At 44.6% G+C, this 26,990-nt stretch overlaps 1 protein-coding gene across 5 annotated transcripts in view; it reads right to left on the minus strand.

The window, feature by feature from the left end:
• Positions 1–5,262: 5,262 nt before the first annotated feature.
• Positions 5,263–26,990, minus strand: part of slco3a1a (solute carrier organic anion transporter family member 3A1a) — an 81,568-nt gene continuing 59,840 nt past the window's right edge. The window contains exons 3-12 of one of the 5 annotated variants that reach the window (XR_010804522.1): positions 21,154–21,254; positions 19,960–20,242; positions 16,469–16,633; positions 13,628–13,826; positions 12,855–13,023; positions 9,345–9,517; positions 8,799–8,863; positions 6,476–8,564; positions 6,298–6,341; positions 5,263–6,195 (exon numbers count right to left, since the gene is read on the minus strand). Coding sequence is in view for 2 of the 5 variants with exons in the window: in XM_066685203.1 (XP_066541300.1) it covers positions 8,188–8,564; positions 8,799–8,863; positions 9,345–9,517; positions 12,855–13,023; positions 13,628–13,826; positions 16,469–16,633; positions 19,960–20,242; positions 21,154–21,254 (1,532 nt within the window). In the remaining 3 variants the exon portion in view is untranslated. Of the gene's footprint in view, positions 8,565–8,798; positions 8,864–9,344; positions 9,518–12,854; positions 13,024–13,627; positions 13,827–16,468; positions 16,634–19,959; positions 20,243–21,153; positions 21,255–26,990 lie in introns of all 5 variants that reach the window. The other 4 variants (XR_010804520.1, XR_010804521.1, XM_066685204.1 and 1 more) reach the window with 4 other exon arrangements.

The raw sequence follows: 26,990 nt of genomic DNA on the forward strand, positions 1-26,990 counted from the left end.
CATTCAAAATCTCTGCTGTTTTAAGGTGGATGTACTGTTTGAATTCCCACAGAAACTCATTTGTAACTAGCACTAGGTTTTATAGCACCTTCCCTCTGTGTTTACTTTCATGCAGTTACCGCTTAGAGCCAGTTCCACCTTAAGTAATCTGAAACAAACAGACACTGGAGCTTCGTAAACACAAAAGATTCGTTTCCTGTGCAAACCACTGGAGAGCAGCACATGGTGAGGGAACGTCCATTTTTTATTAAAATTGTGAACGTCATCTTTATTCATTCATTCATTCATTGTCTGTAACCCTTATCTAGTTCAGGGTCGCGGTGGGTCCAGAGCCTACCTGGAATCATTGGGCACAAGGCGGGAATACACCCTGGAGGGGGCGCCAGTCCTTCACAGGGCAACACACACTCACACATTCACTCACACACTCATACCTACGGACAATTTCGAGTCACAACTCCACCTACCAACTTTTAACAAGTTTTTTTTGGACTGTGGGAGGAAACCGGAGTACGTCATCTTTATGATAAATATATATTTTTAAATTTAATTCAAATTAGTAACACTTTAAATTACAGTTTGCCAATTACTGGGTAAGTACCTGTTCAGTGAGCTGTAAGATAAAATAAGTACTGAGTAAGTAAAGGGTATGATGCTAGAAATATGTGGTTATTACTGAGTATCTTAACTACGTTCCGAATCCATTGTACTTCAGAGCTTAATTATAGATTACAAAACTAAGTTAAAAGTAATGACAGTTTATTCAAGTGACAATTACCGTCATTTTTTTTCATAAATAAGTGATGCAGCTACTATTTTGAATACACTGTAGTTCTGAATGCAATTCATTAAATAATCATACATCATCACAATGATATATGCCAAGGACCTCTTGTTTGAAGACGATGACCCAAAGGTAAGTCTGCTGAGCTGAGGAAGCAGGAAAGTGTGGAGGACAACGCTGATGCATATTCCCTGCCGTACCCATGTGAGCAGAAATGGAACACCCATTCATCATGAGTCCGCTATGTACATATAGGCAAAGCAGTGTATAATATCTCCAGAGTGTGTGATGGCGATTATTGTGGTAAATCACTTCCTGAACCTAATGAGTACAAAGCGCCATGAAAATCCGCTACAGCCTGTAATGAAAGTAGCTGACCATGTCCTTCACTGTAAGTGCACTGTAATTACTATAATGATCTATAATTACATTCAGAAACATAGTGTATACAAAATAGTAGCTGCATTCCAGTAATAGTAACTTGCATAAACTGTCATTATTTTTAATTCAGTTTTGTAATCTATAATTATGCTCTGAAGTACAATGGATACGGAACGTAGTTATGTGCCTTATTTCTAAAGTGTTTATAAGATACTCAGTAATAGCCACATGTTTCTAGTATCTTTATTTACTCAGTACTTTTTTAATCCTACATCTTACCGTATTTTCCGCACTATAAGGCGCACCTAAAAAACTCAAATTATCTCAAAAGCCGACAGTGCGTCTTATAATCCGGTGCGCCTTATATATGGACCAATATTGAGCCACAACAGGTCTCGCAACTACGGTAAGCAGCCGCATACTTCATTTTCTTCCGCGTGCGGTGCATGCTGGATATATACCGGTATATATATTTCATTTCCATTTGTTTTTTATGTAAAGACCCCAAAAGGGCTCCTATTAAGAGACACGCATATGACGCAGAGTTTAAACTCAAGGCGATCAGTCACGCAGAAGAACATGAGAATAGAGCAGCAGCAAGAGAATTTAACATTAACGAATCAATGGTGCGAAAGTGGAGGAAGCAACAAGATGACCTACGCCAAGTAAAGAAGACTAAACAGAGTTTCCGAGGGATTAAAGCGAGACACTACATGTTTTACCTTAAACTACGCTGGGTTGTAATCTATTAATAAAGTTGAACTGACCTATCTGACTGTTTTGTTGACATTCCCTTTAGCGCAGCTCCATCTAATTGATGCATAACGTAACCCCCAGCCTCTACTGTAGCGTCTATTGTATGCGCCTTATAATCCGGTGCGCCTTATAGTGCGGAAAATACGGTACTTAACAGAGACTTATTCTGTATTTAACCAGTAAATAGCGGATTGTCACGCCCTTGTCCTGTCGTGTCTTTTTTTCCCCGCCATGTGCTCACTTATCACATGGCTCTGTTTGTTATTGTTCGTGTCTCCGCTCTTGTCCTCGTCAATCTCATTTGTAACCCGTACCCCTCGCTATGTTCCAGGTGTCTCTTGTCTGTGTTAGGTATTTAAGTTCCCTTGTTTCACATTCTCTTGTCGGTCATTCGTTTTGTTTCCTGTGTGATGTTTCCCAGTCTAGTCTGTCTCTGCTGTTCCTCTGTTGTCATTTCCCCTTTGTAGTTTTTACTCTCTCCAGTCTCTGTCGTTTTATCCTGGTCCTTGTTTGGTCCTAGTTTCAGTTTGCTCTCCACCTTCGTTTTGCATTATTCAAGTCTGTCTCTGTTTAGTTATATTTTGTTTAATTAAAGGTCTGTATTATTAACGTGTGCGTCTGCCTCCGTCAGTCTGCCGCGATCCTGACACAGGCTGTAGTTTAAGGTGTTGCCTTCAAATGAGTTTTTCCTGTCGTAGCTTTTTGTTGTTCAATGTTAAAATATGCATTAAATAAAATTGTGATGCAAATTCATGTAGCAAATTCATGTAGCGCAAAGCAGGTATACACCTTGGAGGGGGCGCAGGTTTGCACACACATACAAACATTTAATGTTGATTACACATGCGGATAATAAAATAATCTACAGCAAAAGCAGGAGTAAAGACTATTCCTATAATTTATCCCAAAAATACAACCAACACCAACCTTTGAGCTTTAAAAGGAACCATGTGACCTTACGTTCTCTCTGGGGATGACGGTGGGATAATGTGAACAGAGGACGTCCCAGCAGTCATTCGCTATTCCCTCTGCTTCCCAGGGCTTTGGTCAGATACACAGCTGTAGTGGGGTGACCACTTTCAGGAGCCTGTGGCCTTTTCCATCGCGTCTGTTGGTGAACGATGGGCACGTCTGTCCTAGGCCACAGACTGGGGCCTTAAGCTCTTTAGTTCAGGGTCTGAGGGTTTTTTTTTTTTTCAAACCCAGGGCCTGACGTCAGGTGTCACTGGATTAAAATGATAAACATGAAAATAGATCTCAGGCTGGAATTTCTATTGCCTTGAGGCAACGGTTCTAAATTCATTGTATTTCTGTGGCTGGAAGTCAATTCAGTCTTGGGTGAATCTCTCTCTCTCTCTCTCTAACTGAACTGAGCTGAACTCCATTCTGCAGAACTCTCTACTGAAGACTGGCTCAACTCCAAAACTGCAAAAACTGCCTACTACACTCCACTCGAGCTGCAGAGTGAAACAAACAGCTTGGAGGTGGGTAAAGGTGCTGATTGGTCCTGAGGGAGGACAATCCATCCCCAGATCTCAACTCTGATTGGATGTTTAAGGTCTTTCAGACTAGTACCCTGAAGTGATGACATCAGAGAGAAAGAAAAATTCTGAAAAACAAAGAAAAAAAAACATGAACTACCAAAATCTTCATATCTCTGAATCATTCTTCGGCGATTATGATCAAAACAACACTTGATAATGTTGGAATGCAGACTTGCAGATAATAGACATGTACATTACAAGTCTATAAATGTATGATTGGTTACTCTTTGTTTGGGTTCTCACAGTGGAGAACGATTAGTCAGGATACGTTATAAACGATTACGTTAACAGAAGGTGAAATCATTCAGAACGTATGTGATGTGAGTACAGAAATAATATCTAAAACAGAAGAAGGCATCTCTGATTTCCACTGTGTGAAGGTGCTGGAGGCACGTGTTTAAAATGTCAGTTTAATCACATCATTGTAATTCCAGTTCTGTTTGTCTGAGAGGAATGATCCTTGAGCTGTATCAGCGCATGAAGCTGAACACATTTTGACGAGTTAAAGGTGATGGGATTCTGCATTTTTAAGAATCTTTGAAGTTAGCTGTTTCACAGGGAATGAAGTTTTATTTTCCGGAGTCTTTGGGGGATTAGGCCACAAACACGACACTGGCAAGAGTAGACATTCTGCCGTAAAACAAAGCCTTGAGTTTACTCTGAACCCTAGTTTATGGCGCCTGGAGATGTTTGGTCTCTCAGAGCAGTGTCTGGGGCTGGGAACCTGGTCAGTCAAAGTTCTGAAAATTAAAATCCCCAAAATCTAATTTCTCATGAGGAATTAAACCATTTTAGTTTTTACAATAGCGGAATTAATTGTTGGAGTAAATCTGGTTGCGATTGTTATTTGTGTTAAATCCAGAAGCATTACTAAGGCTGGTTAATATTGTGCACAGATACATGCAAATATTTACGTGTTGCAAAACATATGAAATCATATGTAAGCCTCGTCATCAGAGGCTCACAGACACATTCTGAGTCTGAGCTATATGTTACACAGCTGTGTCTGATTGGCGATCAACAGTCGTGATAATAACTGACTAAAACTAACATGGAAACAAAGTGAAGTTTGAAGAGGTGTGGTGTGGTTACGCCTCAGGAAGTGCTCAGTTTGTGTTCTGCTTCCATTTATTCTTTACAAAGTAGTGCCAGACTTCAGCCTTCAAATTTTGTGTGATACACTCTGGTTTGGACACTGCCCCCTAGTTCTCAGGTCCAAATCATGTTTAGTTTTTAGTTGACTAGGTTTTACTTATGTTATACTTATACTTACTAGTTATTAGTTTTACGTGGCAAGCTGGGGTAACGTCATTTTAACAAAGGATGGATAAGATTAAAGGATAAGAAATAACCGTCACAGTGTGAATAATACACTGGAGTTTTTGGAGTGTCACCACTGTTCTGAGAACAGCCCCATTCTAGAGAAAACCCATCAAAAAGTCCTATGCCTGGAATATGACGGAATATTCCCGCACATGTTCATTCACACAGGGTTAATGTAACCTGGTGTTATTTTTACACTAGATAAAAGGCTCAGAAATCTTTCCTGATCACACACTCTGTTCTGTTCAGACACGATTAAAACTAATGAGATATTCCAATAATAATTACTTTACCCCACGTCCACAGGTAAAACTAATCCCGTCTGAATATGGCTTTAGGAAACAACTGTGACGAGAAAAAGCTTTGTTAAATGTGAGTGTGTGAGTTTAGTTTGAAGTAATTCATGAGGTGAAATGCTAAATAACCACAGCTCGGAACCTGGAGCATTTTCTAAAAAATAATTTATTTGCAGAATAAAATAAAAGTTTTCTGCCATACAAAAAAGTATATGAAAAGGAACCTATGCTGATATCGTAGAGACCTTTATCAGTAAATCAAGATGACTTTGCTATGAAGCTTTAAATAGGTTTTGAGTGATGTACAGTTTGTATCAATCACAGGACTATGTTCATCCAGAAGGGGAAACCTGTATGGATCAGAATCTCTCACGCAAAAGAAAATCCTCGTACCATGGCTTTGGTTCCACATGCAGATGCAGGAGACTTTAAAAGCTGCAGTGAATCTGATTTCATTTACTGCATCGTTAATTCACTTTCATTTTCCGCTCTTTTGTGTTGAATGTTAAACTGAGGCTCCATCTGGAGATGAAGGTCTGCCCTGGGAATTCCCATTAGTGAAACACTACTGTATTCAGGGCCTTAACTTATGTATTCTTCACCGTTACCTGGCCCTTGTCTTTGAACCACCACGTGAATCCTCTGTGTGAAAATACACTGAGTGACCAAAAGCTTGTGGGCACCAGCTGATCCGTGGGGGGGGTTTAATCTGCCCTGCTGCGGTAACTGCTTCTTCTACTTGGCACTAAGCAGGGTGAGGCTCATGTGCAGTATCTAATTTCATCTCATGCTTGTCTGTTAGGAGAATACACACGCTGACCATGCATTTAAATGACTGTTTCTACAGTGCACCAAAAAAGTAGCTGAATTCACTAAGGTAATTGCCCACAGTGCTTTGGGGGTACAGTGTAGATCACTGATTTGCCGATGTCCATCAAAAAAGTCATGTTTCCAGTCTGAGGGAAAACTTAGAAGATTCTAGATGGGTTTAGATTTATTCATTCATTCATCTTCTGTAACTGCTTCATCCTGGTCAGGATGGGTCCAAAGACTTCCCGGAGTCACAGGGTACTTAAAAGGAACACACTCACCCGGTTACTCTCACACACACCTATGGACTATTTCATACATTCACCCAGTCACTCACACATACACACACCTATGGACTATTTCATACATTCACCCAGTCACTCTCTCTCACACACACACACACCTATGGACTATTTCATACATTCACCCATTCACTCACACACACACCTATGGACTATTTCATACATTCACCCAGTCACTCTCTCACACACCTATGGACTATTTCATACATTCACCCAGTCACTCACACACACACAGACACACACCCCTATGGACTATTTCATACATTCACACATACATACTTATGGACTATTTCATACATTCACCCATTCACTCACACATACATACTTATGGACTATTTCATACATTCACCCAGTCACTCACACACACCTATGGAATATTTCATAGATTCACCCAGTCACTTACACATACACACACTTATGGACTATTTCATACATTCACTCACACATACACACACCTATGGACTATTTAATACATTCACCCAGTCACTCACACACACCTATAGACTATTTCATTTCATACATTCACTCACTCACTCACTCATATATATATATATGGACAATCTCACACATTCACACAGTCAATCCCCCTACCAACCTGTGTGTTTGGACTGTGGGAGGAAAGCGGAAACCCACACAGACACAGAGAGAACACACCACACCCCTCACAGACAGTGACCCGAGGAGAGGAGCCCACCCGGGACCTGAGACCCTGCAGGGAGGAGCCTGGGAGACCCAACCTGAGCACAATGTCAGGACAAAGCCCCACAGGTCGTCTGATTCTGTTAGAAAGAGCGAGATCCTGCCCAGATGGACAGAGGTTTATATCAGAGTCACTGCCTCTGCTTTCAGTCTCCATTATCCGAGTTTCATCTCTTCTCTTATATTCACATAAACCTACAGTAATCCTGTTCTTTTAAACCACATAATATAAAGATATATATACGATATATGGGCAACACGACACCATCGCGTCGAGAGGGAAATCTAAAGCTCTAAATTCATTTTATTGTTTCTCTTCCAGCAAAATAGTTCGCTCTAATAAAAAAAATAATAATAACAAATAGTTATTAATGAACAATTATTTCTCAACTTCAATTTCTCTGGCTTTTTCAAACACACCTCCAAACTATTGCACCAGGGTAGATACACAACATATCTGCTTCAGTTACCTCAGACAGTTAAGACATTTTTGGGCTTAATAATAAGCTATGCTAACCACCTAGTAACAGTATAAAGCAACCGGCGCAACAGCGCCCTCTAGGAAAAGGACTTGAGTCCAAAGTAATAAAGTAATTTGAATGAAGCTCAATCAGATGCGCTGAGAAAAATTGACATTGGCTTAGTACAGTGCAGCTATAAAAGTGATATGAAGTCTGTGATGGAGCAGTGGAGCATGTTTCTATTGCAAAAGAAGTCTCTTGGCCACAACAGGATATGTGCTGATACTGAAGTCACCAGACGTGTTCTCCGCTACTTTGACGAAACAGACACTGAGACAGGAGGAGGGAGTGGAGGACAGTTCTTCTCCTCGTCCTGGAAAAAAATGACAGAAGCTGCACCTAATATAACGGCATTGTTTACTGCTGTGTTTTCTTTGTCTTCTCTGCCTTGATGAGAACTGAGAACCGGACCAAAGGATGAGACTTGATTTGAGCTTCAGTTTCATTTTGACGTCCTTTTCAAGTAACGAAAAAAAATGCGCCGCAGCGTCCGCGTGAGACGTCCGCTAATGGATCGTTAGCTTGGGTCCAGCTCGTTAGCAGCCTAGGATGCAGCTGGAGAGTACAGTAGACTAACAAGCACGATGTAGTTCACTGGCACCGGACAGACAGCCTCTGATATGACTTCTAAGGACGACACGGAACCGACCGGACGATTAGCATGGAGGGAGGGCAAAAGTGCAACAGTTCTATCCTTCACAACAGAAAAGAAAACAGAGAGAGGAATCCTATTTATTCATTATTAATCAAGCTGGGGCTCGGCTCCGGCCACTATAAAACCGACTCCATGTTCTCGCACCACTCGTGGTCCTCTAGGTTGTATATAAACTTCGTCCTGTTGACCGGGTTGAGGCCCACGTCTTTGCCCAGACTGTCCAGGTTCATGTCGGAGGAGAAGATCTCGGTGGACGTCACGTAGGCCTCATTGTTCTTAATGTACTTCTTGTAGTTCCTGCGTAAGCACTGCCAGGTGGTGGTGTAGAGGAGGAAGGCGATGACTTTCAGCACGATGGCCAGGCTCACGTACAGGTGACGGTAGGCCACGTTGTCGTACAGCACGCAGGCGCCCTTAGCCCCGCACTCGGTGCTCCAGAACAGACACGTGGAGTCGATCCCCGCACCGAAGATCAAAGGCGGAGGGATGAATCCTGCGAGATATCAAAAAAACCGCTCAGGGAACGTGGATGATTTGACAGATTTAATAAATGCTAAGGAGATCAGCTCAGACGATAAAGCTAAACCTAACAGACCATTACACAAATCTGAAACGTAGCAGAGCAGCCTCCGGGGCCTAAACACAGCACATCTGATGTATCACTGATACTCGCTGTTTATACATCAGCCGAGGAGAGCTGCTCTGCTGCTGCAGGCTGTGTTCTTACCCAGGAGCCGCAGCAGGAGAAACAGAACACCCAGGGCATAGGATTTCAGCTCTGGACTGACGGTCCTAAGAGAAACACAGTGAGAGAAAAGGTTACAGACCTGTGTTATACAGTATATACACAATGTACACTGTTCTACTATAAGATTACTATAATACACCCCTTTGCTGGAGTTTTTACACATTGTGGCCACTCACTGTCCACTCTAGTCAGGTCAAATTCATTGGTATCGTGCTTTTTACAACCTCACGGTGTCACAAAGCAGCTTTACAGAAACTGAGACTAGAAACAGCAATGGAGACTGTGTAGGAAATGGAGGTCTTTAGTAAACTAGCATTATTCTGCATTTGCACTTCCACTGGTCCCTACTCGACTGGGTTAGTAATCCAGCCTCATAGCGGCAGGTCAACGCTGGCAGTGTATTAAATATGACTTCACAAGCTGTATCCCCTGTACTCCATGTGGAACAGACATCAAAATAGACTCTCCACACACAGACACACAGCTTCTTCCTGGAGTGGGAGCAGCTGGCAGAAGTGGAGTTACCTGATGAGGATGATAACGGAGGGGGTTTGAGCCATGGCTCCGATCATGCTGCAGGCACAGATCACACACAGGAAGGTGAGGAACGCCTCCTGGCAGCCGGGACTCGGGCATTTCCCTGGCACCGCAGTGGTGGACTCGCCATCTCCAGCAATGCATGCGCAGCCGGTCAGGTTCTGTAAGAGTTACAGTGGGAAATCCTGTTAAAACTAACGCCATGAAGCACAATCTCCTGAAAACGGCAGAAATCAGATTTAGGGTGAACCCCATTTACCCCTCCCACTCTGTTTCCTCTAGGGGTGGGGGTCTCAGTTCCTGTTGAGAGAGAGGTGTGGGGTGTAGTGATTTTTCAGAGTCACGCTCCAAGCAGAAGGTTATGACGCCTTGTGAATCAGCGGTGAGACCAACCCACACATGTCAGTGTTTTCCTTTAAACTCTATGATCCCCAGTGTATTATCTGAGTTTAATGTACTTTCAGTGGATTATGGCCCTTGTGAGTGAATGTGTGAGTGTGTATTGCCCTGTGAAGGACTGGCGCCCCCTCCAGGGTGTGTTTCTACTTTGCACCCAGTGATTCTGGGTAGGCTCCGGCAGGCTCCCAGTGTTGGTGGGATCTTGTGAGAGGGGGGTTTTGCAGACTACTGTGCCTTGGATTTGCAGCCACTTAATATCCTTCTCAAGACAGAAGTACTGTGTAAACTCCAGTGTTTTTAGAAACACTCAAATATTAGAAATGGGTAAAAACAACACCTAGAACTTCCATTAAGCTACACCCACCCACAGCCATGAATATTTAACACTGTATAATGTGTATAACAGCACTCAACTCTGGGAACACGGTGGGGGACATGAGCACAGGGCTGTAGCAGTGGAGACCAGCCACAGCCACACACACACACACACATGGTCTCTTCACTGAACACACAGGTTGGTGTGTGTGTGTGTGTGTGTGTGTGTGTGTGCGCGTGCTGGGAGCTGGTGCTGAATTGTAATAATTGGAGTGTGTTGGATTGCTCCGTTTGTCCTTCATTGCCAGAGACAGCAGCACATTCTGTATGTTAATGTATGCAGGACGCCATATTGCAGGAGCCATTAAAATGCTCACTGCAGGAGGAAGTGTCCTTCGCTGGAAACCAGCTGTGCCAAGTGTGGGACAGACTCTGAACACAGAGCATATGTCTCACTGAGAGAGAGATAGAGAAAGACAGAGAGTGAGAGAAAGGGACAGAGAGAGAGAGAGAATGTGTGAAAAGCAGAGAGAGAGAGAGAGAGAGAGAATGAGAGAAGCACAGAGAGAGAGAACTGGGAGACAGGGGAGAGAGATAGAGAACTGAGCGAAGAGTGAGTGAATGAAGATACAGAGGAGAGAGAGAGCGACAGAGACACAGAGAGAGAGAGAGAGAGAGAGAGAGAGAGAGAGAGAGAGAGAGAGAGAGAATGTGAGAGAAGCACAGAGAGAGAGAGAGAAATGGAGAAAGACAGAGTGAGAGAGAATGTGAGTGTGAGAGAAAGTGAGAGAGAGATAGGGACAGAGAAAGAGAATGCGAGAGAGGCAGAGAGAGAGAGAGAGAGAGAGAGAGAGAGAAAGGCAGAGAGATAGGGAGAGAGAGAGAAATAGAGAAAAACAGAGAGTGAGAGAGAATGTGAGTGTGAGAGAAAGCGAGAGAGAGAGAGTGAGAGAGAGAGAGAGACAGAGTTGTCTAAAATAGTTAATTAGCTAGACAGATACTAGTGCAGCTTAGTGATGACTTTAAAAAAATTGCAATGACTGTTGCCATTGAAACAAAACCTCATAACTCCTTTATTTTTTGACATAGTCCAGATGTCTTCTCTCTGCTGTGTGAAAGCTTCTTAACGAACTTACAAACCAAAGTTATCCAAAGTTACATAGAAATAAAACATGAATTACTAACTTCCACTGAAACTATGGCATATTTTACACTGCCCCCTGGCGGAATACAGAGTCCATGTCATGGCAAGTGCAAGTCACAGACAAGGAGCCTATTTTAAAATCCCAATTATAGACACAAGCCATCTTTTCTTTGATCCCGCTGTCCCTGAGAGTGGAACAGATTCTTACAGGATACTATTTTACTGTCTCCCTGTCTGAATGTGTGAGTGATCAGTGAGAGATGTTTCCATGCTGCAGTGAAGCTGAGGCAGAATCCCAAATGTCTCCCTACACCCTCCATAGGGCACAGTCTGAGTCATAAACCAATGATTTCTTTGCTCACGTAGTGAAATGTATGTGAAAAATAATTTTTATTCAGCTCTAAGATTCAAGTGTCCCTGTCAAAGTGTTTAATTACTGTTTGGGTGCAGGTTTATTAGTTTTATTATCTGTGATGTGCACTACATAAACCTCACAGATTTTGACTTGTGTTGAGTAATGTGTAAGTCACCATTCTTCTACACAGCGACCCATGGATAGAACAGTAAACACCAAAGATAACACTCATGCTTCAACCATGTTCCTGTCCATTAATGGTGTTATTGTAGTTACTTGTACATGCTTTCAGCCACTGATCACATACTCAGCCTCCTGATTAGACTGTCCAGCTGTTCATACAAACACCACTTGTTTTGGTGAAGAGAAATGCATATCTAACTAGAGGGGTAAAGTTTATGAGCTTTGAATTTGGCTTGTCATTGATTGCTAGCATTGTAGCAACATTAGCTTATATGCTGCTTAATATCTATGAGGTTAAATTTATAGAACACTATCCAATACTACCTTTAAAATACCACCAGCTTTAAAATACTGCCAATATACTTTGACTGCCATTATAGAAATTACTCCTTAAATTAATTACCACCTTTAAATTAATTCCACATTAAATTCTCTGGTCTTATCATGCTTAAATTTCCTGCTAAATGTACTGACCAAGGGCTGGATGAGCCCATAAGGTCCTCCATGTACAGACAGCACTGCAGGACTGAGGGAGAGGAAGGGGGCCGTGCGCATTCTCCTCCTGGTGTGTGTGAGAGGTGCCCATTGTGACATCATCATCCGAACATTCCGTAATGTATTTCTATGAGGGGAATTCGTACCAAAATTGTACAACGCCAGAAACTCGGATTGGCCCGAAAATTGACACGTTGGTTCAGAGTTGGACCAGATATCACTCTCTGAAATCTCATGGCTATAGCATGAAAATTGGCAAAGTTAGAGAAGTTTGAAATTTGGTGCAATCCATTCCTTCCTTTGGAAGATAATACTCCGAAATCCATAAGTCAGAAAGCTCCAAAAACACAAGCAACACGAGTGGGCTTAGGATTTATGATTTTGTGAAGTTTTGTGGCTATTGCATGAAAACCTTAGGAGAAGTAGCATTTAAAAAATATCAAAGAGAATAATAATAAGAACATTACGAAGAACAGCAATCTGGCTTTGACAAGCCAAATTAATGATACATTTAGTAGGAGACCGAGGTGAAGAGAGAGGGACAGAGACAGAGGCAGAGGGGGAATGAGGTATATGTGGAATGTGAAAGGAAAAGTGGAGTACTAACCTGAGCCAGAGGAGGAGGCACTCCAGTGCTGAGGGACCTGGTGCAGCCGGCGAAACAGGACGACAGGTAGGTGACTCCGTTCGAGCCACAGACAGGGCTGACTGATGATGTGTAGCAGTTACAGTTACTGATACAGGGTGCTTCTGGACTTTCACCAGGTCTCAGGGTCCTACACACACACACACACACATTAGATCAATTAGTCAAAAATATAATATTTCTCCTTTGAAATCAGGACTGTGACTATATGGAGCAGCATGGTGGTGCTGCAGGTTTTGTCTCGGGGTCCTGTGTTGGATCCTTTCCTTGGGTCACTGTCTGGTGTGGATGTGTTAAACTGTCTACAGGTGTGTGTGTGTCTGTTTGTGTGTGTGTGAGAGAGAGAGCGCGACAGAGAGACTGTGTGATGCCCAGTGATGGACTGGTGCCTTGTCCAGTGTGTGAAAATATCCTAAATTTAAATGACTATTAACAAAACCAGCAAGATGTAGCTTGAATCGTACAATATTCTTACAGCAATCTGATAAATTATCATTTTCTGCTGTGTAGAGATGTTTTTTTCTGAGTGGCAATTACGAGGAGTGCTGCCTAGTGCCTGCTCTCCAGCTCCGCGAGTGAAAGAAAGCACTTCATATATTGCTTTTTGCTTCAAAGAACCCAGGTCACAAACTCTGCAAACGTCAACAAAGCAAACAAAAAAAGGCCCCTGAGGTGGAGAGGGGGGAGAAGAAAAAATAAAAGCACCACCTGAGCGTAGCCCTAGCATTTCTTACTCGTTGCCATAGGCGACGGTCACCCCGGCGACAGGTCCAGTGTCACAGCCCAGGAACAGGAAGGACACGTAGCAGGCGGTGGAGATCAGGTTGACCAGCATGGCCATTCGGATAGCTCCCAGAGCCGAGAGGTTCAGCTTCTTCACCAGCAGCCCTCCCATGAAGATCCCCAGGCAGGCGCAAGGGATGGCCGTCATACCTGCACAGCAGAGGGGGAGGGGCATCAGGAATCTGTACAGGTCATATGTACTCGTCACAACTAGGGCTGGACGATATGGCCATAGCCCCAGAAATCTGCCAAGAACTAAACAAGATATAATTGACATATCATCCCAAAATAATGAGATACTTACACATTAATGAAAAAACACCACAACATCATTAGAGGGCAGGAGGGAGGCATGTTTGTTTATTCAAGCCATTTGTCAGTAGCTCGGAGCTAAAGTACTGAGAGCTAGAAAGAAAGGTATTTGCCAACTTTAGGAAACCCATGCAGACACAGGGAGAACACACCACACTCCTCACAGACAGTCACCCGGAGGAAACCCACGCAGACACAGGGAGAACACACCACACTTCTCACAGACAGTCACCCGGAGGAAACCCACGCAGACACAGAGAGAACACACCACACTCCTCACAGACAGTCACCCGGAGGAAACCCACGCAGACACAGAGAGAACACACCACACTCCTCACAGACAGTCACCCGGAGGAAACCCACGCAGACACAGAGAGAACACACCACACTCCTCACAGACAGTCACCCGGAGGAAACCCACGCAGACACAGAGAAAACACACCACACTCCTCACAGACAGTCACCTGGAGGAAACCCACGCAGACACAGGGAGAACACACCACACTCCTCACAGACAGTCACCCGGAGGAAACCCACGCAGACACAGAGAGAACACACCACACTCCTCACAGACAGTCACCCGGAGGAAACCCACGCAGACACAGAGAGAACACACCACACTCCTCACAGACAGTCACCCGGAGGAAACCCACGCAGACACAGAGAGAACACACCACACTCCTCACAGACAGTCACCCGGAGGAAACCCACGCAGACACAGAGAGAACACACCACACTCCTCACAGACAGTCACCCGGAGGAAACCCACGCAGACACAGAGAGAACACACCACACTCCTCACAGACAGTCACCCGGAGGAAACCCACGCAGACACAGAGAAAACACACCACACTCCTCACAGACAGTCACCCGGAGGTAACCCACGCAGACACAGAGAGAACACACCACACTCCTCACAGACAGTCACCCGGAGGAAACCCACGCAGACACAGAGAGAACACACCACACTCCTCACAGACAGTCACCCGGAGGAAACCCACACAGACACAGAGAGAACACACCACACTCCTCACAGACAGTCACCCGGAGGATACCCACGCAGACACAGAGAGAACACACCACACTCCTCACAGACAGTCACCCGGAGGATACCCACGCAGACACAGAGAGAACACACCACACTCCTCACAGACAGTCACCCGGAGGATACCCACGCAGACACAGAGAGAACACACCACACTCCTCACAGACAGTCACCCGGAGGATACCCACGCAGACACAGAGAGAACACACCACACTCCTCACAGACAGTCACCCGGAGGAAACCCACGCAGACACAGAGAAAACACACCACACTCCTCACAGACAGTCACCCGGAGGAAACCCACGCAGACACAGAGAGAACACACCACACTCCTCACAGACAGTCACCCGGAGGAAACCCACGCAGACACAGAGAAAACACACCACACTCCTCACAGACAGTCACCCGGAGGAAACCCACGCAGACACAGAGAAAACACACCACACTCCTCACAGACAGTCACCTGGAGGAAACCCACGCAGACACAGAGAAAACACACCACACTCCTCACAGACAGTCACCCGGAGGAAACCCACGCAGACACAGAGAAAACACACCACACTCCTCACAGACAGTCACCTGGAGGAAACCCACGCAGACACAGAGAAAACACACCACACTCCTCACAGACAATCACCCGGAGGAAACCCACGCAGACACAGAGAAAACACACCACACTCCTCACAGACAGTCACCTGGAGGAAACCCACGCAGACACAGAGAAAACACACCACACTCCTCACAGACAGTCACCCGGAGGAAACCCACGCAGACACAGAGAAAACACACCACACTCCTCACAGACAGTCACCTGGAGGAAACCCACGCAGACACAGAGAAAACACACCACACTCCTCACAGACAGGACCCTGGAGCTGTGTGACTGCGACACTACCTGCTGCGCCACTGTGCCGCCAGAGCAGGAAGTTGCCTGTTATTAACATTAAAGATGTCAATATTGAAATATCCTGTATTGAACACAGTGTGGACTGAGGGCACATCCATCCAGCACTGTTTCGAGTCTTGTCTCCCACACAGAGAGATTTCTGAAGCTTCTCTGAAACTTTAACGTTATTATTGTGCAGTAGATGAAGTTCTGTGCTGTGTGTCATTGAGGAACGCTGCCTTTCAACTGATGCACTACTTTCAGTCATTCACAGATGTGTGATGTTTTTTCATTAAACTATTTTCAATAAATGTTTTAGCTTTAAAATTTGATTTTTTTGGTCTTTGTATTTATTTTTTTTATTAAATAATCATCGCATTCTGTTGTCATTTATAATTTGCACCACGTCCAAATCTGTTTTTGGAAAAAAGGTTGCATAATGCATTAGTGTTTGCATTGTTTGTTCTTGCATTTATTTATATTTAGATACTGATAGTGTGTGTGTGTGTGTGTGTGTGTGTGTGTGTGTGCAGAGTGCCTTGGTCATACCCAGAAGCTGATTAGCCGAGGTGGTGGTCAAATTAAACTGCTGTTCCAGGTATTTGCCCAGGAAGGCAGCAAAGCCAGCCACCACAGCGATCTCCATGCAGGCGGCCAGGATGATGCAGGTAAACACAGGGTTGGACAGCAGGTGTCTGGTCACCTTGGGAATCACTGGGGTGAGAAAAGCAGGAGCGAAAAAAAGAGAGAAAAGGCGAGAATGTGAGAGACTGAGAGAGAATAGTGTTTACCTCAACAACCTTCACAAACTGGCAGCACTGATGTCTGCTCAAATCTGTTCCTCGAAGAAGCGCAAATGGACACCGTGTTTTCTTTAAACAAAGACTACAGCACATATCAGGCATTTACTGGATGTAAAAGAAGGACAAGCAAAGCAAGCGCAGAGAAACAAGTGCTTATTCGCTCCAGGGTATTAGTTAAAGAGCTTCAAAAGCTCATAGGCGCATTCAGGTTTTTGTTTTTATGCCGTCTCATCTCTTTTTGATCCATTATCCACCGCTCTGCCGACTGCATCTGCAGCCTTTTTCATTTAAACAGGAAGCCTCACATGTCCTTGGGAAAAACACTTGAATAATTCCACGTATGCACTTTGAATTCAGATGCTCTGTTCGCCTATGGATTCTAAATTCAATAATACGTTCACTATTTCATCACTGGGCTGAAAACACAGACTCTAGCTCTGAGAAACGGGGAGGAAGCAGTTGATATCCACCCAGTATTTACTTCTGGATCTGGACGGTGGGCAGCCGTGGCATAAAGGTTAGAGAAGCATGGGGTGGGGAGGTCATCTTTGTACCCGGTTGTTTTGACTTTTGGAGATGCAGCAGGTGTTTCTGTTAATGCTGTAGCTGCGACACAGCTGCCCTGTTACCATGACAACACTAATAAATATTAATACCTAGGCGCCTCTCTCTCTCAACATTGACACTTAGGCCTTAATCAATGTATCGTGACGGAGGGAGAGATGGATATAGATTCCCAGATATCAATATTTTATTATACAGCACAAAATGGCCAACCACAGTGCACAGTGCGTAAAAGACATCACCTGAATCACAGTTCAAAACTCTGTGTCTTTTAAGGTGGAATGGTGTGTTTGAGGGGAATAATGACTGTTGTTTGTACCTATAAATTGTCTGTAAGTGTTTATTCACTGTTTGAATTCCCACAGAAACTCTCGTGTAACTCGAGCTGTTTAGTTTTGTAGCACTTTCCCTCTGTGTTTACTTTAATGCAGTTAGCGCTCTCCTGAATTTAGAGTCAGTTCCACCTTAAGTAATGTAACTGTAACAGCAGAAATAAGTCAGTGTTACCCCCCTATGGAGCAGGAATAGAGCAACATCCTCATCTCGGTTGGTGCTTTTCAGCGTTTGGAGTCTCTCCGTCGTCTAAAAACCTCCAGATGGCGTTTCTCTGCCGTGAGCAGAGAGAGAGAAAGACTAGCACCGGACCCAGACACTTTGTTTTTTTGTATCTGGCATGGTCTGTACTAGCAAAACAGATGTCATGAGTGTGGATGGCCAGTCACTTGCTAACGTAGCAGACACAGTAGTGAGATGGTAGAGTGTGTGTGGTGTGGGTACAAAGGGTTCACACTTATTTTCCATTGATTATCACTGAAAAATATCCAGCCTAGGGCAGCTGTTTAAGACGACTCCTATTATATGCAGCACTGCAGTCATTTCCAGTGACTGATGATGGCTCTGTTTAAAATTGCAGTAGCAATTTTTGGGCCAAGGACTCAACACAATCCGGCCGTGAAAAACACAGCACCAGAAAACGATGAGCTGGAGAACAGGAACGATTATGCAAAAGATATTTAAAGCTTCTCTCTGGCCGTTCTGCTTCTGCCGTGGTGCGGGAAGAAACAGCCACTGGATTCGCGCTCATGAATATTTTCCTTTTGTTTGCAGCTCATAGATAAACACATGCAGCTTCTACATCAGGCCACCTCTCCTACCTTCATGTGTGGGCTTGATGTTCCCACTCGAGAGCTGGAAGGCTGGCTGCCTGGCAGGCCTCCTGCAGTCAGAACTAAAACTAGAGCGCTGAGGCCGAGCTCAGAGGAGGCCAGTGTCAGCGAGACTCTGGAAAACTTTGTTTAAATATCTTTAAAGTCAATAAGAAACTGAAATCTTGATTTGGCTTCTTTAAGGCGATGTGTGTCCGAGTGGAACTGTGGTGTGTGGTGTGTTCTCACTGTTTCTGTGTGAGTTTCCTCCCTCAGTCAAAAATCACATGTTGGTAGGTTTAGTGTCTGTATGAAACACAGGTGTGAGTGACTGGGTGAGAGTGTGAGTGACTGGGTGAGTGTGTGAGTGTCTGGGTGAGTGTGTGAGTGACTGGGTGAGAGTGTGAGTGACTGGGTGAGAGTGTGAGTGACTGGGTGAGAGTGTGAGTGACTGGGTGAGAGTGTAAGTGACTGGGTGAGACTGTGAGGGACTGGGTGAGCGTGTGAGTGTCTGGGTGAGCGTGTGAGTGTCTGGGTGAGGGTGTGAGTGACCGGGTGAGTGTCTGGGTGAGTGTGTGAGTGACCGGGTGAGTGCCTGGGTGAGGGTGAGAATGTCTGGGTGAGTGTGTGAGTGTCTGTGTGAGCGTGTGAGTGTCTGGGTGAGGGTGTGAGTGACCGGGTGAGTGTCTGGGTGAGTGTGTGAGTGACCGGGTGAGTGCCTGGGTAAGGGTGAGAATGTCTGGGTGAGTGTGTGAGTGTCTGGGTGAGTGTGTGAGTGTCTGTGTGAGCGTGTGAGTGTCTGGGTGAGGGTGTGAGTGACCGGGTGAGTGTCTGGGTGAGTGACCGGGTGAGTGCCTGGGTAAGGGTGAGAATGTCTGGGTGAGTGTGTGAGTGTCTGGGTGAGTGTGTGAGTGTCTGGGTGAGTGTGTGAGTGACTAGGTAAGAGTGTGAGTGACTAGGTGAGAGTGTGAGTGACTAGGTGAGACTGTGAGAGACTGGGTGAGTGTGTATGAGTGGATGACTGTGTGAAACTGTCCAAAGGTGTGAGAGTGTGAGTGTTCTCCACCCTGCACTTTACATTCACCTCATCACTGCACACTGCAATCCCGCTGTTTATGTACATTATTGTCTATTCATATTTGGTCTCTATTTGTACAGTGTGTATTCATACATTTGTTTGTATTATAGTGCTTTCTCTGTATGTATCATTTATTTGATCCAAATTTGAAATAATTATTTTGAACTTGAATAATTGTGAATTATTTTAACCTTTTTCATTAACTTTAATCTCCTTTAGATCAGATAGAGGATGTTTATCTATTTTTCTTGGAAGTGAACAATCATCAAAGCACTCACTGTGAATGTGACTCATTTCATTTGATTCGTCTCATTCTTTTTCTGTTTGACACCAGAGCAAAGCAATATAAAAAAAAACTCAGACGGTGTGAAATAAGAGTTATGAACTGACACTGAGTGTATAACAGCGGACATAATAGAAATAATAAAAGAGGGACCAGCGTGGACTGACCTCGGAGCTGATCGCAGCAGGACATGCCGTTGTTGTTGCTGGGCTGGTAGTTGGGCAGGACCCCGTTGCTGGGTTTGGAGCGGTCGCAGCTCTGAGGCGCGGGGGCCGGCAGCATGGCCTGCTCGCTCTCAGTGCCGCCCTCCTGCTGCTCGGACAGAGACGAGGGGAAACCGAACATGAAGAGCGCAGAGAAGAAGAGTAAGGCACCGCAGAGGAGGAAGCCGCCCCACCACGCTCCGATCCAGCGAGGGTCGTCAGGGGTGATGTCCAGTTTGGCTGAGGGACCAGAGGTTTGTACTTATTTATTTTTTTTGTTTTAACTTTATTTAACCAGAGAAGTCAATAAGAAGAGCTTCAAAACACACAGAAACAAAAGAACTGTGGAAAACGACGAGGAAGAGGACGAGATGAGGACAGAGAAATAATACAAAACAAAACACTAAGACAACAGCCAAAACTAAAATGGCCGTGTGAAGAGTGAAGAGTTTATTGGGCGCTGCATTGGTTCTGAGCTCCATCAGGAAAAGCCCTTATTCGTAGAAGGTTCAAATTCAGTAAAATGAGCTAAAAGCTCCTCTAGAGTTAAATAAACACATTCACGGTTTAAAGTATCAGTCGAATAGAAGCGTCTGTGTGACGTCTGTGTGATGCTTTCGTGGAGGGAATAAAGCAGAAGGAATAAACACACACTAATCAGAGTTCAGGGCTCATTAAAGGCAGATGCAGTGGAGAGGTAGAAACGGATGGAGGGGGATTATGAAAGGTGTTGTGGCAGCTGCCGGGCGCTCGCTCACGCAGCTGATTATCTTTTGATTTAAGTTTTAAAGCTGCACTTCATCTGGAAATTCTGCGGTGAATATCAATAAACGGAAGTGAGTGGGGACTGGCTCATTTGCATAATGCTAATTGGTCGACCACGGCGTTCTCACTCATTATCCGCTTAATTAGAATGTTCGGGTGAACCTTTTCCTCACAAAGAGCCTGAGATGGAGACGTGGACGTGAACTTTTAAGTTTAACTTGTCCTCAATATCGGAAAGGGGTTTGGAAACAATCCTCTCTTCTTTAAACCTCAGTGTTCACAAGCTGCTGAGGATTTGAGAGTTCTGACTCGGGGGGGTGGGGCGGGCGACACACAGACAAAAGCAAAGTGGACCAGCACGGACAGGAGGGCGTAATAAACAAAGTGGAACTCACTGGTGTCAATGAAGACAGCGTCCACGTAGAATTTGGTGCAGACGGAACCGAGGATGAAGCCGCATGCAGGTCCGAACACCAGCGTGGAGAAGAGTATACCTGCAATAAAACACACAGAGAGAGGGGGCAGTCAGGCCTCAACCACAGCGCGACCTGTTAGTGTGTGTTCACCATTCGACTCCTCAGACTCATCACTTTCCACAGCTTTAAATCAGTGGTGTTTAATTTCATCACTGCTCTCACACTACAGTCCCCTGTTTGTGTTTTGTAAATAGCAATCCTGACTGCTAGCCTAGCCACGGAGCTATAGGCTAATACAAGTAGCCTATAGCTAGAGCTGGACGATACGGGAAACATTTATATCACAATATATTTCTTCATTACGGGTATCAGAATTCAACTAGTGCATCCATGAAGAGTGAAGCATACTTTACACTTTAATACACACCTTGAACAAATCAGGGGAATGGTCTTTTAGTCAAATACACATGTGTTCACTGGCAGTGGCAAAATAACAGCCCTAAAATAACTGGGTGAACTGGGCAGCTTCCCATATCCTCCACACCTGAACCTGCCTCTGTAACAGCGTGGGGTATGGGCTGTGTGTGTACAGACAAACACAGCACCACACACACTTCAAACTCAGCACTGAACCTCTGCTGCCATCTGCTGTTCACACGCACACACACTCTGCTTGAAATCACAGCCTCAGAGTTAATGTGTCTGATCTGATCTCATCCGATCAGTCGCGCTCGTGTTGGTTAAAAAAAAGAAATACACTGTCAAATATAAACACACAAATTATATGCATTTAAGGGCATTATTGGGTTTTTACAAAGGTGAGCAGTGGAGGGCTTTAGTGGAGGGTGTGATTCCAGTGTTCAGCACCAGGTGGCACTGTAACCAATGAATATCTTCAACAACTGCAGCCACAGCATCTCCAGACCGACACAGGAGGAGAGTTACAGCAACACTCACTCACACGAGTCACACTCACACACATACACTCACTCATTCACATGCATATACTTTCACCTATACACACACACACACACACACATATATATACAAACTCACTCACTCACACACACACACACACACACACACACACATATACAAACTCACTCACTCACACACACACACACAGGCGTCACACACACACAAAATCACTCACTCACTCACACACACATACACTCACTCATTCACATGCATACACTTTCACCTATATACAAACACACACACACACACACACACACACATATACAAACTCACTCACTCACACACACACACACACACACACACACACACAGGCGTCACACACACAAAATCACTCACTCCCTCACTCACTCACACACATGCACTCACTCATTCACATGCATATACTTTCACCTATATATACACACACACACACACACAGACAAACTCACTCTCACACACACACACATATATACAAACTCACTCACTCTCACACACACACACACACACACACACACACACACACAGGCGTCACACACACACAAAATCACTCACTCCCTCACTCACTCACACACATACACTCACTCATTCACATGCATACACTTTCACCTATATACAAACACACACACACACACATACACAGACAAACTCAGACACACAGGCGTCACACACACACAAAATCACTCACTCACTCACTCCCTCACTCACTCACTCACAGTGTGAGAAATGTAAGTGTAATAAAGTGCAAAAATGTAAACAATGGGAAATGAAAGACACTTCTCTCTTCATTAATATAAACGTCAAACAGTCAACTGTCATTAATGAGTATATTTACGTTTTATTTTCCGTAGGGTACAACTCCCATGAGATGAACAATCAAATCACTTTAAAATCCCTGAATAAACCCGTTTATGCTCCATAGAGGGGGTCTCCCCATGGGGGGTGTTTATGCTGCTTCCTAACACCAAGAAGAAACACTGGAGGAAATTACTGTTTTGGAAGTGAGGAAATGACTGCGCCGTTAAATATTGGCTAATATACAGTCGTCAAAATCAAACCGCATTGGCTCGTTTGTTTAAGAAAGTAAATAAACAACAAACAACCTTCACCTTCACCGATAACAGGAAAACAGCGAGTGTAATACTGCCGTCGATCCCTAGGAAAATGGATAGTAGCGGCTATGCTCTACTATACTCATTCACACACGCACACACACACACACACATGGTGGATTTACTAAATATAGACTCAAGCAGCACAACCCAAACCAGCTGTCCCCTCACTGGCAGCCATCACATCAGAGGCGGCAGATATCTGGGGCACAAATCCCTGATAACATCCCGTCAAAAACCGAGACAGGGTCAGAGCTGGACTCCACAGGGAGACTCCACCCGTCACCAACAGAGCTCCTTACGCTCTCCCAAACTTCCCCTCGGCTCACACAGCAGTTCATCAGGCACCAGTTTTAAAGCACACACGTTAGTTTCATTGACATGCTTTAAACCCAGTGACCTACTTAAACTTAATACAGCACAAACACTGTGAAGCACAACACAATTTACGTCCCGACTGAGTTCAGACCGCGTTTAAAATGAAAAAAAGAGCAAATATGAGCTCAGGGGCTTAAACAGGTTTGTTTTTTAAAAAAAAGACAAGAGCAAGGACAAATATAAGAAAATAAAGTACAGAGTGAGTCTCAGGACATTTATTTATTTCAGAAACCAAAGAGAAAAGGACATTTTTATATAATATAGATATATAATTACAGAGATATTGTAAATCTGATTACGAGACAAATCTGATTTCTGAGACAGTTCTGGTCGTCTTTGATGTGCTTCATGACCACTTTCCCATTGAAAACACTTGCCCTTGATCCAATATGGCGGCTTTCAAGATGACGGCCACAGCCTAAAAGATAGGCCCCTCCCCCGTGGCTCACTGACTCACGCTGTAGATCTGTCAAAGGGGTTCATTCACAGAACAGTTTTGATAAAGAGTGGAGAATGTGTAGCTCACTTTTCAAGTTTACAGAAATGTTCATAAATGAAGCGGTAAGCACTTTATAAAAGAGGAATGTTGATTTTCTTTCTGTTGTTGTTTAGTCTCTGCATCAACTAAAACCAGAAATGAAAAGGTTGTATATTAGTGGTGTAAAACGTGAAAGACTAAAAATGCGAACACTTTCAGCCAGTATTTGTTTAGTTTTCATTCATTCATTCATTCATTGTCTGTAACCCTTATCCAGTTCAGGGTCGCGGTGGGTCCAGAGCCTACCTGGAATCATTGGGCGCAAGGCAGGAATACACCCTGGAGGGGGTGCCAGTCCTTCACAGGGCAACACACACACACTCACACCTACGGACACTTTTGAGTCGCCAATCCACCTACCAACATGTTTTTTTGCACTGTGGGAGGAAACCGGAGCACCTGGAGGAAACCCACACGGACACTGGAAGAACACACCACACTCCTCACAGACAGTCACCCGGAGGAAACCCATGCAGACACAGAGAGAACACACCACACTCCTCACAGACAGTCACCCGGAGGAAACCCACACAGACACAGGGAGAACACACCACACTGCTCACAGACAGTCACCCGAAGGAAACCCACGCAGACACAGAGAGAACACACCACACTCCTCACAGACAGTCACCCGGAGGAAACCCACGCAGACACAGAGAGAACACACCACACTCCTCACAGACATTCACCCGGAGGAAACCCACACAGACACAGGGAGAACACACCACACTCCTCACAGACAGTCACCCGGAGGAAACCCACGCAGACACAGGGAGAACACACCACACTCCTCACAGACAGTCACCTGGAGGAAACCCACGCAGACACAGGGAGAACACACCACACTCCTCACAGACAGTCACCTGGAGGAAACCCACGCAGACACAGAGAGAACACACCACACACTCCTCACAGACAGTCACCCGGAGCGGGAATCGAACCGCGAACTGCGACACTACCTGCTGCGCCACCGTGCCACCCTTGTTTTGTTTTGTTGTGTCTAGTTTAATGTGTTATTGTTATTGTTGTGTTTTCTTGTGTTTCCAGCCTAGACATGTTGCGTGGGAATGCATTATGGGAAATTCCTACAAACACAGCTGGCTAGGGTTCAGTTCCCAGGTGGGATGTGGTAGCTCTGGTTGGGTATGGAATATTTGGCTGGGATACTGTGGACGTCCATTTCAGTCACATATTTGTACGCACTACATACCATTTTCAGGCATATTACAGCATGCAGTATGTGCTACAACATTTCAAATACACCTTCTGCTTTATGTTCATTTAAAACCATCCCCATGGAATTTACCAAATGAGTGTGTGACCCCTCCACCTTGGGGTTGAGGGGCACTTTGAATACAGCTGCTTTTCCAGAACTGGGAATATCTCTAGAAAAGAAGAGCTGCAGCTGAAACATGCAGCAACGAGATGACCCTGAGACACAGTGACATTCGGGTTAGGGTTAGGGCCGATTAATACAGTGGTATGAAAAAGTTTGGGCACCCCTGATCATTTCCAGGATCCTTTATAAATCACTGGTCGTTCGGATCAGCAGTTTCAGTTAAATATATATCAAACAGCAGAAGAATACGGTGATATTTGAAATGAGGTTTATAGGATTTACACAAAGTGTGCAATAATTATTTAAACAAAATTAGCCTATTGTTTGTGTTCGTGCTTGTGTTGAAGTGAAGCAAGTCTCATCAAAACGTGGAGAAGTGATGCATTATTATATTCACTGACTGTTGGAGTAGCCGTTTTAATCTAACAGACATTTAGGTTCGGATTTGGGAACATCACCCCGATGTTTGGAGCAGGATGTCACAGCCTAGGGGCCTTCTTTGGTTTCCTTGTCGAACGCATTAGTTACTAATACATCAGCCAAGTTCAGGAGCCCAAGTCTGTGCTAAAGCCTCCCTCCTCTGACCGATACATACCCCAAATTAACCCTGGACAGGCTTGGGGTCACTCCTCCTCATCGGCCCCCTGAGAGCCCGACCCTATTATAGCTCCACTGTGTGGAACACTTGGCCTCGCACATGCGCCAGTGGCCTGCAGCAGTCAGTTTACTCTGGAAAAAGTGAGTCAGTTTCACCATTCGCTAAATTACAATGCCTGACATCAAAGAGGGGTGTGTGTGTGTATGTGAGAGTGAGTGAGTGAGTTAGAGAGAGAGAGAGAGAATGTTTGTGTGTGCAGTTGTGTTGACAACAGAGGTCTGCTTCCTGACCCTAAAGCCCGCTAAAGGGGCGGGGTGTGTGTGTGTATGTATACACACACACACACACACCCTCTTCTAAGCCACAACCACATATGTGGTCTAGTTTTCCACGACCCCTTTACATTTCCTCTCTTGCAAATTGCAGCATGGTTCCTTTGTACTGGGAAGAAACACACACGTTGTTTTATGGTTGACTTTCAGACTCAGAAACAGTGGACAGCAGGGACACACACACACACACATGAGCTTTAGAAGTCCACTAACTACACCTCCACAGAGCCGAGGGTCTAGTGAGATCAAACGAGCAACACACAGGGACTCATTTGTTTCTGTCCATTCACTGTCTGGAGGTGCCCTTTCCCTGTTCAGACCTGGTTCCTTTAAACTCCTAGGGTTCTTCAGTAAAGACATGGTTCTATTTAGAAGCACGGGTTTTATACAGAACCAGCTTCATGGTGAAATGGTTCTTCAGACTCATGGAGAATGTGTAACAATTCTAGAATCATTTTATTGGTGTCATTTTGAAACACGTCGCTACACAGAACCATAACTTACTCAAAGAGAATAGAACTTACAGCTCCAAGTAGAACCATGGCCCTCACTAAAGAACCACT

Source organism: Hoplias malabaricus, chromosome 11 (assembly GCF_029633855.1).
Source record: "Hoplias malabaricus isolate fHopMal1 chromosome 11, fHopMal1.hap1, whole genome shotgun sequence".
Lineage (NCBI taxonomy): Eukaryota > Metazoa > Chordata > Actinopteri > Characiformes > Erythrinidae > Hoplias > Hoplias malabaricus.